The sequence below is a fragment of the Morus notabilis genome, unplaced genomic scaffold (genome assembly GCF_000414095.1).
Source record: "Morus notabilis unplaced genomic scaffold, ASM41409v2 Scaffold4303, whole genome shotgun sequence".
NCBI lineage: Eukaryota > Viridiplantae > Streptophyta > Magnoliopsida > Rosales > Moraceae > Morus > Morus notabilis.
This window is the reverse complement of record NW_010365498.1, coordinates 29680-44313: the sequence shown is the minus strand read 5'-3', so window position 1 is coordinate 44313 and position 14634 is coordinate 29680. Positions and strand designations below refer to the sequence as shown.

The window sequence follows — 14634 nt, the reverse complement described above, 5'->3', positions numbered from 1 at the left end:
ATAAATATAGATTATGAATTAGTGGAGACATTAATAAATTTAGTGGGTTTTAATATAATAATACTAGAGCATGAATACTAAACCGGTCCACAAAACGAGAAACATTACAAGACAAGGCAGAGCCCACTTTGCAAGGTTGTGGGCCATAATTTTACCCCTCTATTTTTCTCGTTTAGTTCGCTAATTTAAAATTTTAATTTAAGTTAAGATGTGATTTTATGTGAAAATTTTTTAATTATAATAAAAAAATTAAATGTGATATTTTGTGAGAATTTTTACTGAGACTAAATCTCCAACGCCATTTTAAGAGGGAGCTCTATTTGGCGCTTCTCTTGTATGAAAAAATGAACTTCATGTTTTGTGCATATTCCCGTTTTCAACTCTCCTTCCGTATCAGCCATCTTGCTTTCATACACTACTTAGCCCAATACCGAAATATCTTGCTCTAAAATTCGCTTTGTTTTCTACAAATAGAAATTTTATAAGTTATATGAGGATTCTTTTATGAAGTGGGAAATTACATGTTTTAGTTAACTATATGTCTTGTTCACTTCGCAGATTCGAGTTTTCAATTCGAACTGATATATGATATTTTCTGAGAATTTTTTACTGTAGTAGAAAAAATTAAATGTGACATTTTCTGAGAACTTTTTACTGTAGAAACCTAAAATTAAAAACTCAAATCGATAAAATGAACGAGGCCTAAGAAAAATAAGGAACAGTTTACACTAAATTGTGGCAAGCGTTAATCTAATCCAAGTTAGCCTATAAGTGAACGTCTTTATGTTATGTTTCTTCGTAATAAGCCAAGCGTAGTGTCGTTTATTAGAATGTGCCTGAACGGCTTGTCGTTAGTACTATGCTGCAGGTCGTTTAGGTCTCGTGTTCAGTTCGTTCATTTCCGGTTTTTAATTTGAATTGTAATGTGATTTTATATGATAATTTTTTATTGTAACAGAAAAAAATTAAATATAACTTTTTATGAGAATTTTTAACTATAATATAATTAAAATTAAAAACTCAAATCGGTAAAATGAATAAAACTTTTAGTGTTTAAGCCATTGAGTTGAGTTCATCGTTGCTGGTCTTCTGACTAAGTCCTCTAGAATGACAAGAATTATTTTAAAAAAATTTATTTTCTCATGAATTTGTTTCTCTCTTGTTTGATCAATATCTCCATTAGAAGGGTTCTATCTAGCTACAAGAAGATATTGATCAAACGAGCTAGCTTTATACACAACCAATGATTGATATATATATATATATATATATTTTGGAGTAAAAAACTTGAAATTTCAATAACTTTCAATAACAGATTGTCTTTCATGTCATTGTAGTTGCTAAAATGGAGAAACCTAACTTCATCTGCTTCAAACGGCAAGAGCACTTCAGAACAATATTCATCGTACAAACATCGGGTTCAAAATCATCACAGCCCATCATCTCTCTGTACATAGAGACGACAATGGAATGGCGGTTCTTCTTGGAAAGCGCACCAAGTAAATGATTGAATCATGGAATTGAAGAAACCCAAAGCTTCGTCAAATGTTAGGTTTTCAGATTAACATCGTGCTTTGACCAATTCCTCAAAACAAGGAAAAGTAGAAGCATAAGAATGAAAATGGAATCTGAAAATCCCAAAGAGAGAGAAAATAGAAGAATTAGCAGGAGTCCTAGAGATCAGCATTTGGGTCTTCATCTTCAATTTCTTCTCTAATCTCATATGCAAAAGTTGGTCTCTTTAGGTTTCTCCAAACGGCGCCCTCTGATTCTCTTTCTGTCGTCTCTCTCACCCTCATGATTTTTTTTTTTTTTTTTTTTGGTCTTCTAATAATTTTTCCTAATTTTGATAGCCGTTATGTTACAGACTAGGGCCAGTTTGGAAGAGCTTATTAAAATCTGTTTTTGACTTCTCATGTCTAATTATTTTTAGAAGTATTTAGATGATCCGTTAGAAGTGTTTTGACTTTTCAGAAGAGTTTTCAGTAAAAGTCAGAAATTATGGCTTTAAAAAAAATACTTCTGAATAGACTTTGAAACTTGTACCAGAGTTTAATTAAAGTATTATAAACTTAATTCTAACACTTTTATTGCTTGTTAGAAAATTTAAAAATCATTTTGACCCATTAAGCTCTTAATTCCAAACACTTACTGAAAAGTCACAGCTTTTACTTCTCTTCTTCTACTTAATCTTCTGGACAACTTTTTAATTTTTTTGCCCAGAGTTCAGTCGCGGGGTGATCTACAGTGTGTTGGAGTTCGTGCCGTGAAGGGACGAGGGGTTGGAGGGAGGACTGGTATCTCCGCTGCTACTCTGAGGTCTAGTACAAGGAGGGGGCGTCGGGGCCGGCCGTGGAGGTCGTGGGAGGCTCCAATTGTCTCCGGGGGAAGGGTCGGCTGGGTAAATCTGCTGCGGATTGGGTGGTCTCTACCGTCGTTCGCCCTCTATCGGCGTTGAGGGGCCTGACTGAAGTCGTGGTTGGGTTCGTGCCGCTTTGGGAGGTGGTCTGAGGGCTTTTTGACCTTAGCGTGGGTTTGGCGTGGTGGGGCTGTGATGGCTCTAGTGGGTTCTCTGGTGGTTGGTGGCCGGAGTTGGGTGACGAGGACTCCTGGGTGGTTGGCATTGAGAGACCCCATGTCCGCAGATCGCAATGATGATTGTTCTCTGGTTTTGTGTTTATTGTTGTATTCTGTTGTAATAAAGGTGACGTTTGTTTGCTCTCGTGTTATAATAAGGGCAGTGGTCTTCCCACCTAACCCTTGTTTATTTTGTTATTTAATTTTAGTTTTTGATGTCCAGCATGAGGCCAGGTGTATGTCCATTGATAGAGTGGTCTTGGTTTGGCTAGAATCTGTTCTAGGGTGCGTAGATGTCCCACCTTGTAGGGATTTATGATGTGCCCCTCCAAAGTTATGAGGCCTTATTTGTTTGGGAAGGGCCTTTTTTCCGTAGAGCCTTTAGGGTGCGTTTAATTGGGTGGAAAGGAAAGGAATATAATAGAATTGAATCTAAATATGATGTTTTGTTAGATTTATAAAAAAAAAATCATTCTAAGCTCTTTTTTTTTTTTTTTTTTTTTTTCTAACCCTTGAATATTATAATATAATTATATCATATTAATGATATTACAATATAATATATACAATAAAATATAATAATACAATAATAAGATATAATATAATATAGTTATAATATTGTAACAAATAATATCATAATTATATTAATAATTCTAGTATTATTATTTTATTATTTAATATGATATTAAAATATATATTATCTATAGTGTAGTTATGACTACTTAATGTATTTATTATAATATAATATAATATTATTTATATATTATATTATAATTATATATATATTATAGTACAATATAATATAACATAACTGTAATTTTTAATTATATTATAACTGAAATTTTATTGTTTATTATATAATTTTATAATATGTTTTATGATATTATAATTATATTAACCATTTTAATAATATTATTATATTTTATATTATAATTATATAACAATAATTTTAATACATTATATTACATTTTATATATTATATTAATTATATTGATATATAAAATATTAGTGTTTTGTGTAACATAGGGTAATTTTATCAACATGAAAATATTCGTATTTTATTTCACAATATTCTTAAAATTACAACTAAATAAATGAATCAATTTTCTTTTTCATTCTATTATCATTATCATTCTCGTTCTCATTACTATTACTATTTTCCTACTGCAACTAAATGTACTCTTAGTGTGCTCGTTTGTAGTATAATGAGGTAGTTTCCCGTTGTTGGGGTCTTAGGCGTGCGTTTTACCCTTCGACGGCTCAACAGATTTGTACCGAGACGACTATTTACTAAATATAGAGTCAACCAAACAAATGAATTAATTTTTTTCATTACATTACTATTATCATTCCCATTCCCATTACTATTTTTCCACCCAAACGCACCCTAAATGTGCTGGTTTATAGTATGTTGAGGTAGTTTTCCGTTGTAGAGAGCCTCAATCGTGCGTTTTACCCTTCGAAGGGTCAGCAAATTTGTGCCGAAACGTCTGTTTATCAGTTTGCGCTGAAATTTGTGCGGAACATGATCCATCCAAGTACCCATTCTATCAAAACGGATCAGAATAAATAAAGAAGCGCCTAGAAGTCAGCCCCCAAAAGTCTAAAAATCCCAAACGGCCAAAAACCTTTTCAAAACTGTTTTCGTCTTCAAGAGCACTCCTCTTTCTCCAGCAGAGAATTCGATTCCATCAATGGACGCCTTTCCCATCCCCGCTGACACCTACAAGCTAGGGTTCATCGGAGCAGGAAAAATGGCGGAAAGCATCGCCAGAGGAGTTGTCCGATCCGGAATCTTGCCCGCTTCTCGCATCACTACCGCCACTCACTCCAATCCCCTTCGCCGCGAGGCCTTCAAGTCCTTCGGCGTCAGAGTCCTCTCCAAGAACGACGACGTATTGCGTCTTCCTACCGCTGTTTGGTATCGTGTTTGTTTTTTGTTAGTCTGTTTGGTTGCTGAGAAAATGTGGATTATGATGATTGATCCATTTTAAAAATATTCTCTACTGTGAAATCTCGAATGATCTAGTTTAAGTGTGTGTTTTTTTTTTTTTTTTTCCTGTGTTTAATGGGGTTGTGATTCTCTGAGGTTATTTTGAACTGCCAAAGTTATATGAGTTTCCTAGTTTTTCTCAGTAGTCGAACAGATTCTCTCTTTGTTTGTTTGTTTTTTTTTTTTTTTGTTAATTTTGTTTGGTTGTTTAAAGAATGCAGTATAGTAGAATGGAAATGGAAATTGCGGATTTTTTTTTTTTTGAATGACGTTTTTGTGCTGTAAGGTCTGTAATGCGGGATACCGTAATATTGGTTATTTTTCATTTTCCTACATTTTCTCAGCAGCCAAACGGAGTTTTAGTCCTTTTTTTTCCCTCTTAATGTCATATAGTGTATGTTTTCTCGCTAGTGGATTGAAACCTAATTTGCGATTGGTTGTAACAGGTAGTTGAAGAGAGTGACGTGATTGTTTTCTCTGTCAAGCCTCAAGTCGGTATAGCCCAGTTCTGAGTTCTATTCTTGTTCCTTTCTCTATTTCATTTCCTATTTTCTGTTTATGTGAAAAACGTTGATATTCACAAGACTACTTAGAAGAGAGGCGGAAAAAAAATCTTTTGAAAAGCAGTAATGGAAATCTTAATGTGTGTTGAGTCCACTTTGATTCTTGCTGCAAAATGTTCGGAGATTGCTTTTTCGCTTTTTTTTTTCTTTTTTTTTTATAAAATTTTTTCCCTTTTCTTTCTTAAATGTTGATTTTTGAAATTATGAGATTTTAGCATTATTATATATCAATTTTGGCTCTTTCTATGATCTCAGTTAAGGATGCAGTCTCAAAGTTGAAGCCACTTCTGTCGAAGAAGAAGCTTCTGGTTTCTGTTGCTGCTGGAATAAAATTGAAAGATCTGGAGGTCTATTAATCTGATCTCATATTTCTAAGTCTAAATTTTAAGTTTTTATTTGGCAAGCTTATTTGTGCTAGTAAATGTGAAGAATTATTTTTGGTGAAGTTGCAATTGACAATTCTTGGCCGTTAATAAACATCGACCTATGTAGGTCTCACTGTGGTAATATTTTTCCTAGTTGACGGCTTAGAATAGATAATAATACATCCCCATTGCCATTGCTAAAAATTTGCACAATCATTAGCTACTATTGGCCTCATGATCTCTTTAAATTCGAGGTTTAGCTTTATGATTGATGAAGTTTACGCATCCGTAGAAAGAGTAACAAGCTTTTGAGCTAAAACCTATGAACTTTATTGAGTGAATGAATGAATAATGATCATGGAGTACATAATTTATAGCTCTTTTGTGGTTTGAATCCTACCAGAACAGAAACTAATAATCATAATAGAACTAGAACTAATTTGAAAGATAAAGGATAAAAATAAACCCAAAATAAAACTAAAAGATAAAGCCTAAGATAAATCCTAAAAATCCTAAATCCTAAAAATTATAAACGTATCTCTACATCAATGATGATAGGACATTTATTTTTTTAAATGGTGATAGGACATTTTGGTTGCTCACCGCATTCAACAAGGGAAATAATAACTTTAGAACAAAAAGAAATGTCTGTTTGCTTAACTTGGATAATGAAGTGGGATCTGCAGCTGTGTTCTATTTGCCATCCTCATGTTTGTGCTCTTTGCTTCCTACCTTGATCAACTTATTTGTTATATAATATGAGTTTTAGTAGATAATATAGTAACAATCTCTAAACTTGGTTCAATTAATTTCAGGAATGGGCTGGTAGCAGCCGATTTATTAGGGTTATGCCAAATACTCCTGCTGCTGTAGGCGAGGCTGCATCAGGTATCATTTTCTGCTAAGATTTCCTTTTTTTTTTTTTTTTTTTTTGGAATAAATGTTGTTTCATGTAATGCAGTTTTTTCCTTTGCTGATTTGTTAGCTGGGTGTTTTAGTATCGCAATTTTCTCGTTCAATTGCAAGTTTGATACTGTACAAAGGATCTTCATATTCCTTGGCTGGAGCATATTTCTACTTAGAGTTGTCCTATTGTTAAATTCCAGTATTTCATTCTATTTCCACATTATATTTGTACAAACTTATCAAATCATTCATTTTTCTGTTAATTTTTATATAAATATAATTCTTGCTGCTTATAGTAATGACTCTGTTTTAAACATAAATGTAAAACACTTGTGATCCTAATAACTAACTACAGCTTTCCTTAGAAACTCTGCAAGTCACTTCAAGTTGTCACGAACTACTTTACTTATAATTAGCAGTGTTAATATTTTCAATAAAGTAACAAGAACGTAATCTTATTATTCCTATTCTTATTTCAGTCATTTGTTGCATCCAAGTTTACTCAACATTTGGTGCAATACTTGATACATATTTTCTGGTTAATGAAATTAACCATTGTTTCTTAATTTGTCCTAAAAGTTGGAATGATATCAAATTGGTTCCTGTTGGGTTGGTATGAGTCACGACATGTGACCTTAGTAACAGAAAGGACTACCTTTAGAAGGCACGAAATGCAACGACAAGAGGTCTTTTGATTTGCTTTGAAGAATTGTATATTTGTGTGAAAGGGTATATTGCCAAGGTTTTTATTTACGTCGTATGAAAGAGATTCAATATTGTGAAAAGAAATTGGCCTACCTTTTACATACACAAGCTTTAGTATCTTTCTGTTGATTCATTTATCTTGTTGCAGATCAATTAAATTTTTTTTTTGATGTCTCTCTTATTCTTGTTGGCATACTTTAGTTTACATATGAAAATATTCAAGGTTTCGTTTTCTCTCTTTAATAGTTATGAGCTCGGGAGGAACTGCAACAGAGGAAGATGGGAACTTAATTGCCAAATTATTTGGATCTGTTGGCAAGATATGGCGAGCAGATGAGAAATTCTTTGATGCAGTTACTGGCTTGAGGTACACGGCTAGTTTGTGATGAATCGAATTCTGGCTGATTAACATCCTAGTGCACAAAATACTAATGTATCTCTCTCTCTCTGCCTTCAAATTATACAGCGGTAGTGGTCCTGCATATATATATTTGGCTATAGAGGCTTTGGCAGATGGAGGAGTTGCTGCTGGGTTACCACGAGAACTTGCATTGGGCCTTGCTTCTCAAACTGTAAGTCACTTTGTGGAGCAGAAGAATATTATTATTTGACAATTCTCTAGCATCACTGCTCATCTCCATAATTCAAAATGTCTAGTTAGATCATCCATAAATCTTTCCTGCTTCAGAATTGTCTTTTTAAAATATTTGAAGCGCTCCCTTAAGTTTTTGATGAAGTTTCTCTTGCTTAAATGAAATGAATTTACTGAAGTACTTGTCATAAATACTTGAGTTTGGCGGTTCTGTCATACAAAGTCTATGTAGATACACATGTTGGTATCTTTATATTCTTGCCAGCATGAAGTATGTTCCTCTCTGAGCATCTCCTCTGAACTCGATTTTTCTGGGATTGTTAAGTTCTTGTGTTTCTATGCAGGTGCTCGGAGCAGCATCTATGGCCACTAAAACTGGGAAACATCCAGGTCAGCTCAAAGATGATGTTACATCACCTGGTGGGACTACTATCGCCGGAATTCATGAGTTAGAGAAGGGTGGGTTTCGTGGGCTGTTGATGAATGCGGTTGTTGCTGCTGCTAAGCGCGGCCGAGAACTGTCCTAGAGCCTTGTCATGTTGATTTTATCATCAATTCAAATTGCAGATAGAGCTTTTTGTCGAGCGAGATATTCATTTCACATAGCCTGCGTTCCGAGCATTATTTTAGCATGCAGTGGGGGGATTTCAGTGAGAATTTTGGGTGTTGCACCCTGATCTTTGGAATGCATGTTATTGCTAGACATTCAAGTAAAACGAAATGCAATGCATGCCACCACACCTTTACAAGAAAAGAAATTAAAAAAAAAAAAAAGAAGAAATCTCTGCCCCGGCAACATTCTCCTTTTGACTAAACAATTGATGTCGAATACATTAGGAAAGAGAAATTGATTAATTAAACAAAGCTGACGTAAATAAACTATTCAAAAGTTAATTTTCTATTGGAGATCATGTACCACGTAAACATGATGACATAGTACACCTTATTTTTTATTTTCAACACGCAACATCTGTACATTTTGAAAATTGACGGTTTAACAAAAATTCTCCTCCCATTAAAATGTTGAACGGAAATTAAATCTGATTTATTTGTATTGCTTAATTTGGGGTTATTTTGTTCGTCCTCTCTTATATAAAATCTATTTTTTATTTGAATCTAAAAATTATTGACCATTAACTTTGCATTAAAAAAATACCCCTCTATGTAGGTATTCTTCTCTATGTAGGTAGAGATATAAAATATCTTGAGAATTCTTTAAAAGAAAATACTAATTAAAGAGAAATTTAAAAAAAAAAACATTACGATTTCTTTTAAAGTCGCTTTATGACTGGTTTTTTTAAGCCTCCCTAAGTTTAAAATGTTTTAAGTTCGAGATCATTTAATATCCGGCTAATTTCAAGTGGATATTTTTTTTTTTTTAAAATACAAATACAATGGTTAGATAAAATAGTAACAGTACACCAAATGCTTGGAAACTACCACTTTAATTTTATGATGTGTCATTTCCGTTCAAAATTTTAACAGAAGGAGAACTTTTGTTAACATATTGTTCTTGAAGACCATGGATGTTACACATTGAAGGTTGCGGGGTAAGGGGTGATAGTTCAGAGAAAATTTGTGTAATTTATCCTATCTTATCTTATTACGTACACAGTAGAAATCAGAGTCAACCTAACACTTATTAAAGAGCCTTAACGTCAGTGATTAGGGCAAGGCATGTACTCTAGGCATGCTTATTAAGGCAAGGGTCAAGTTTTCAGTTTTCTAGTCATGATGTGGAGCAACATACTCTAGGCATGCTTATTTAGTTTCCATTGAAGGAGAGAAGATTCTCAAGCACATTGACATTGTTGAGGGGGCATTCTGAGGCAGGGCAAGTATCAAACCTCATATGTGCACCATCATTTTATCATTTTACATCTAACATTTTATCATTGCAAAACGAGACTCTACAAAAAACACGCACTTATTATCTTCTAGCGACGGTTGTGGCAAATTTTTTAGGGGTGACATTTGTCGTTGCTAAAAACCGTTCTCTCTTATAGTGAGAGGCGTATATACCTGCGGGCTCGGTTAGTTCACGAGCAAAAGCTATTGAAGACACAGCCAACAGCAGTAAGGGCACCTCGGAAACATTGTTAAAAGGCCATTTTAATTTGATATTTGGGATGTGATATTGATATTTAGAATAATATGGAATACATAAACAAGACGTATATGCAGGACGTATTTATATGAATAATAGAACTATTTTATTTTTTTATTTTGTTATTTATTTATTTATTTTAGATTTTGTCTTTTTACAAATTTTCTCTCTTAAACAATTCCTACAAGCCATTTTCGTGCGTAGTTTGTCTGCATTGTTTATCAACGGATCAAAACTATTTATTTTGGAATGGTGATGATAGTTAGACGTCTAAAACTAATTATCAGAATTCGGAAATCAACATCAGACAAATGCATGTCCGCATGGGTCAGTATTATAACTAAGCCCTTAAAGTAAGGATGATAAAGCTTCGCAGCCATTCTACAATTTTCTAGAATGAATATAAGTTATTGGGATTCAGAAAAAAAGTAGATAAGTGCAAATTTGACAAGAAGTGCTGGGGACAAGTCACAAATACAAAGGCCTCGTTTATTTCAGTTATTCGAGTTTTCAGTTTTAAGTTTCTACAGCTAAAAACTCTTAGAAAATATCATATCTAACTTTTTCTGTTACAGTTAAAAGCTCTAAGAAAATATCACATCTCAACTCAAATTGAAAACTCAAATCTGCGAAACAAACAAGGTAAAGTAAGCCAGCCAGCCAACTTGTATATATAGTGCAATATGGCAACGACTTTATTTTTTTTTTGTTTTTTTTTTTTTTTTTTTTTTTTTTTTTTTTTTTTCCCTTGTGTTGTTGTTGTTGCGCAATTCAAGGGTAAGAAAAATCAAAAGATAGTTTCTTTTCGTTTTAACGTTTCTTTTCTGGCTGCCCAACAGCTTCTTGCACAAGATAATTTTCCTAAATCTAAAGTAAAATACTGTGCTTAGTAGGTCACTGTGGGGGACCACAAGTTTTCCAAATCCTAGCTAAAGAGATTAGATTCAGGTCAAAAGTACTGCACAATATTATAAGAACTTCGAATTCCATTTTTCTAAAAAAAAAAAAAAAAAAAAAAAATTGTGAAACATTTTAGCCTTTTACACTATGGTATATTTAATTGTATGCACACGTTTCTACATATTATCACACTAGTAGTAATACATTTAGCTAGGGGTATAATTTATAATTTCTATGTAAAAAAAAAAAAATCTTAAGAGCAGTGTATACTTAAACCAGAAGAGTTTCTTTCTGAGTCAGGAAATATTCTGCAACACCATATGAGATATTCCATTTGAGTCTTGGACACGTAAGTAATTAGGAGTCATATTTAAACCGTTTATTATCACCAATGAAAGTAAATGACAACTAATATTCTTCAAGGGTAACTATAATATTCTTCAAGGGTAACTATATTGAACCAAACTATGCATGATAGACCAAAATCAAGTCAAGTGTGAATTTTAGCTCGAATAAGTAAACATGGTCTTTGTTATTTTGATTTCTCAGTAATTTTGTTTAGTAAATCAAATATTCACATTCTAGACCATCTTTACGAGATGATCTTATTTAATATGAGAAACTAATATATCCATATTTATCTATTCAGATCCAAGAAGTAGTGACATTCCTTTAGTACTGTTCAAATAACTTGGTATTTCAGAGATACAATTTCATAAATAATAGAGTATGTTATGGATATTGTTCTTATGGATCGCTTGTTCAGCAAACATATTATTAATTAGGTATATATAATATAATAGTCACGTCATGAAGACCCATTTTCTCATATATAAATTAAAAGTATAACGAGAACCAACTATGTTATATGTTTGCTGAGTGAACACTCAAAAACACTTTATTCATTATAATATAAAGACACCATTACATATATATAGGAGGCTAATTCATGATAGTAATAATCCTCCTTTGAAATATACGCATCTTGATATAGGTTTAGTTATTGTAATAACATATCATGGAGACACTAATATACTTTTGATTAAATAGAGCCCAAATTCAAGATTTAGGCATTAAAGGGTTTATCATTAAAACGAAATAAGTATAAGATATTTTTATATATAGGACATAGAGGTCGTTTGTCATTTTTGACATCTTCATGGTAATGCTGACTTTTCTGCGCTGCCCGTTGAAGGAATTCCTGGGATTCATGGGATCTATGGGAATCCAAATCCAGGTGTTGGAGTTCTTGGGATTCCTGGGAATCCGAGTCCGGGTGTTGGAAATCCTGGGATGCTTGGAAAGAATCCTGATCCGGGTGTTGGAGTTCCTGGGAATCCTGGAAATGGGAATCCGGGTATTGGAATTCCTGGAAATTGTGGAAAACCAGGTGTTGGGATTCCAGGTAACGGGGTAAAAAGCGGCCTTCCCTTAGTGATGCAAATTATGGAAGCTAAAAGCATGAGAAATAGTGGAAGAAAAAGAAATCCATAATTGGTTTTCATTTTTGATGAGATAATAATAAAGTGTTTTGCTCTCAGAAGATGAGAAGATGGATATATATATGCTTGTATAATATTGGATAAGTTGAGGAAGTGGAATGGGGTTTTTATACTTGAGATGTGATTGAATATGAAGACCTAAATGTATGCTTAATCCAAGGAATTAGTTTTGCCCTCAAGGTTTTGTGAGATCTATCTAGCCTAGCTAGTTAGGACTTTTTGTGTCTAAAACACATATATGGATCTGTGACACCCTTATTTCATATCCCATAGGGTTTGGTGTTCTCTAACTAGCTACCTACTTTTTGTGGTCACATATTTAACTGCATTGCTACAAGTAGCCCATAATTCGACGGCACATCATATTAGAGGACTTTGAGTCTCAAGTTTGTACTCATTTAGATTATTTGTCAATTCGTTTTTAATTTAAATTGTTATATGATAATACATGAAGCTCAATAAGTTTTATATACAAACTGTTCAAAAGACTGTACACTAATTTAGGTGATGAATAATGAAATTACCTCCTAATAATTAAAAATAAGATCAACATAGATGTTGCGAAGAAAAATATATACTAGTAGAAATTCATGATTTAATGATCGTTAATAAACGTTGTTAAAAGATTAGACGATGGTTAAGAGAACCATCGTCTAATCTAGTGTTGATAAATTGTTGTACGATTTAACGACAGTTTTTATCCGTCGTTAAATAGAACATTAGACGCCAATTTATATACAAAATTGTCATCTAAGATCTTCCTAAAATGATAATTTTAGCAGTTAGATTTCACATTTACGATGGTTTTTTTAGAAACCGTTGTTATAAATAATATATATAATGACGGTCTTAGTTAAAAATTTGCCATTATATCTACCTTATACACCAAAAAAATTGGTGCCGTTTTATTATTTTTTCCATAGGTTGGCCTATTAATCCTGTGATTCATTTTGGCCACATAATTAACACAAGTCACATGTTACCGAACATAAACAAATTAATATTACATATATTCAAATCAAAATGTATACATAAATTAAATTATATGTCCCTTTATAATATGTTATATGTACCTTTACAATATACATCCCTTTACAAAATGTGCCTATTCATTTATCACTTTTACCAAATGCTCATTAGTAGATGCCTCTATGTTTTTTAAATCATTAACACCGACTCTCATTATATCGCGTATATAACATAAGACGAAGAACCCGCATTTTCTGTTTCCCTCTTTTATCAGAATTTGCTGATAATGAATAAAAATTTTAGTACATAAAAAATGATATATTCCATGATGTGTGACGGACACATTCTTAAAGCGGCGATCTCGCAATGAATAGTTGGATCATTGTGCAATGAGTCTAAGTCGGGAAGGGACCTAACAATTGTAACGACTTGCACCTCCGCTTATTATGATATTATCTGTTTTGGGCCTGAGTCCGCACAGTTTTGCTTTTGGGCTTCACCCCTAAAGACCTCATACTATTAGAAGGTGATGTCCTTCCCTTATAAAGGATTACTTATGACCATCTCCAAGCGATCTAAGATTGCACAATTTACTCTTTCTTGGACCTTTTGCCTCGTGGGATTTATGAGTGTCACAATTGCTTGGTTCCCGAATCGAATTCGGGTGCAGAAGCGTGGTAGGAAACAGCGGATCGTGTATAACAAAAATTTTCATAAAACTTTTGACATACTCTATAGATTATATTAATTTATGCACGAATAAATTAATCACATTAATTTACATGATTCAAGGGTCAACCGAAAAAATACCTGGAAGCCGACTCGGATGATAACTTGAATTTCTTTGACCACGAACAGTCCTTGCTCCAAGCTTTGTGTTTAGAATACCAAAGTCTTCCACGTCAATTCCTTGATTCCACGTAGACGTGTGTGTGGGCACACGTGAGACAAAAACAAGTTTCTTAAACACTCGAATTTCTACAAACACTAACGCATGCACGATGTGGAATTTTTGGAGAAAAATATTTTGCTCTCTTTTTCCTCTATGAGAAATTCGGCCACCACTGAGAAACTAGGGCTGAAAAATTGTTAAAAATTGTCTCTACAATTTTCTATCTCTCTCATATTTAAAGAGAAGAAGTCAAACTTCAAAATAGAATCAAAACCTTATCTCCAATTTTGAATTTGGAACAAAAAATCCCTTCCCCTTATCCACAAGGTGGCCGGCCACACTCTAGGGTTTTATCCCTGTGTGTGGCGCCTATATCAAATAGAGAAGGAATAGATTTTATCCTTTATCCAGTAGTCCAATTTTAATTCAGATTCAAATTCGAATTTAAGTCAAACTTAAATTAATTTGAATTCTAAATTGAACAACTTATCAAATAAGTTTAAATGGAAAAATCTAGATATGTTCAAATTCAAATTTAAATAATCACATTATTTAAATAATAA

General features: G+C 33.2%; 1 protein-coding gene across 1 annotated transcript; it reads left to right on the top strand.

Annotated features, from left to right (window-relative positions):
* Positions 1 to 3931: 3931 nt before the first annotated feature.
* Positions 3932 to 8649, top strand: LOC21385027 (pyrroline-5-carboxylate reductase). Its single transcript, XM_024172295.1, has 7 exons — positions 3932 to 4472; positions 5017 to 5065; positions 5389 to 5480; positions 6314 to 6386; positions 7356 to 7476; positions 7576 to 7681; positions 8046 to 8649. Exons 1-7 carry the CDS (start codon positions 4272 to 4274, stop codon positions 8226 to 8228), a joined length of 825 nt encoding a protein of 274 aa, XP_024028063.1. The 5' UTR covers positions 3932 to 4271; the 3' UTR covers positions 8229 to 8649.
* The last annotated feature ends 5985 nt before the right edge of the window (positions 8650 to 14634 follow it).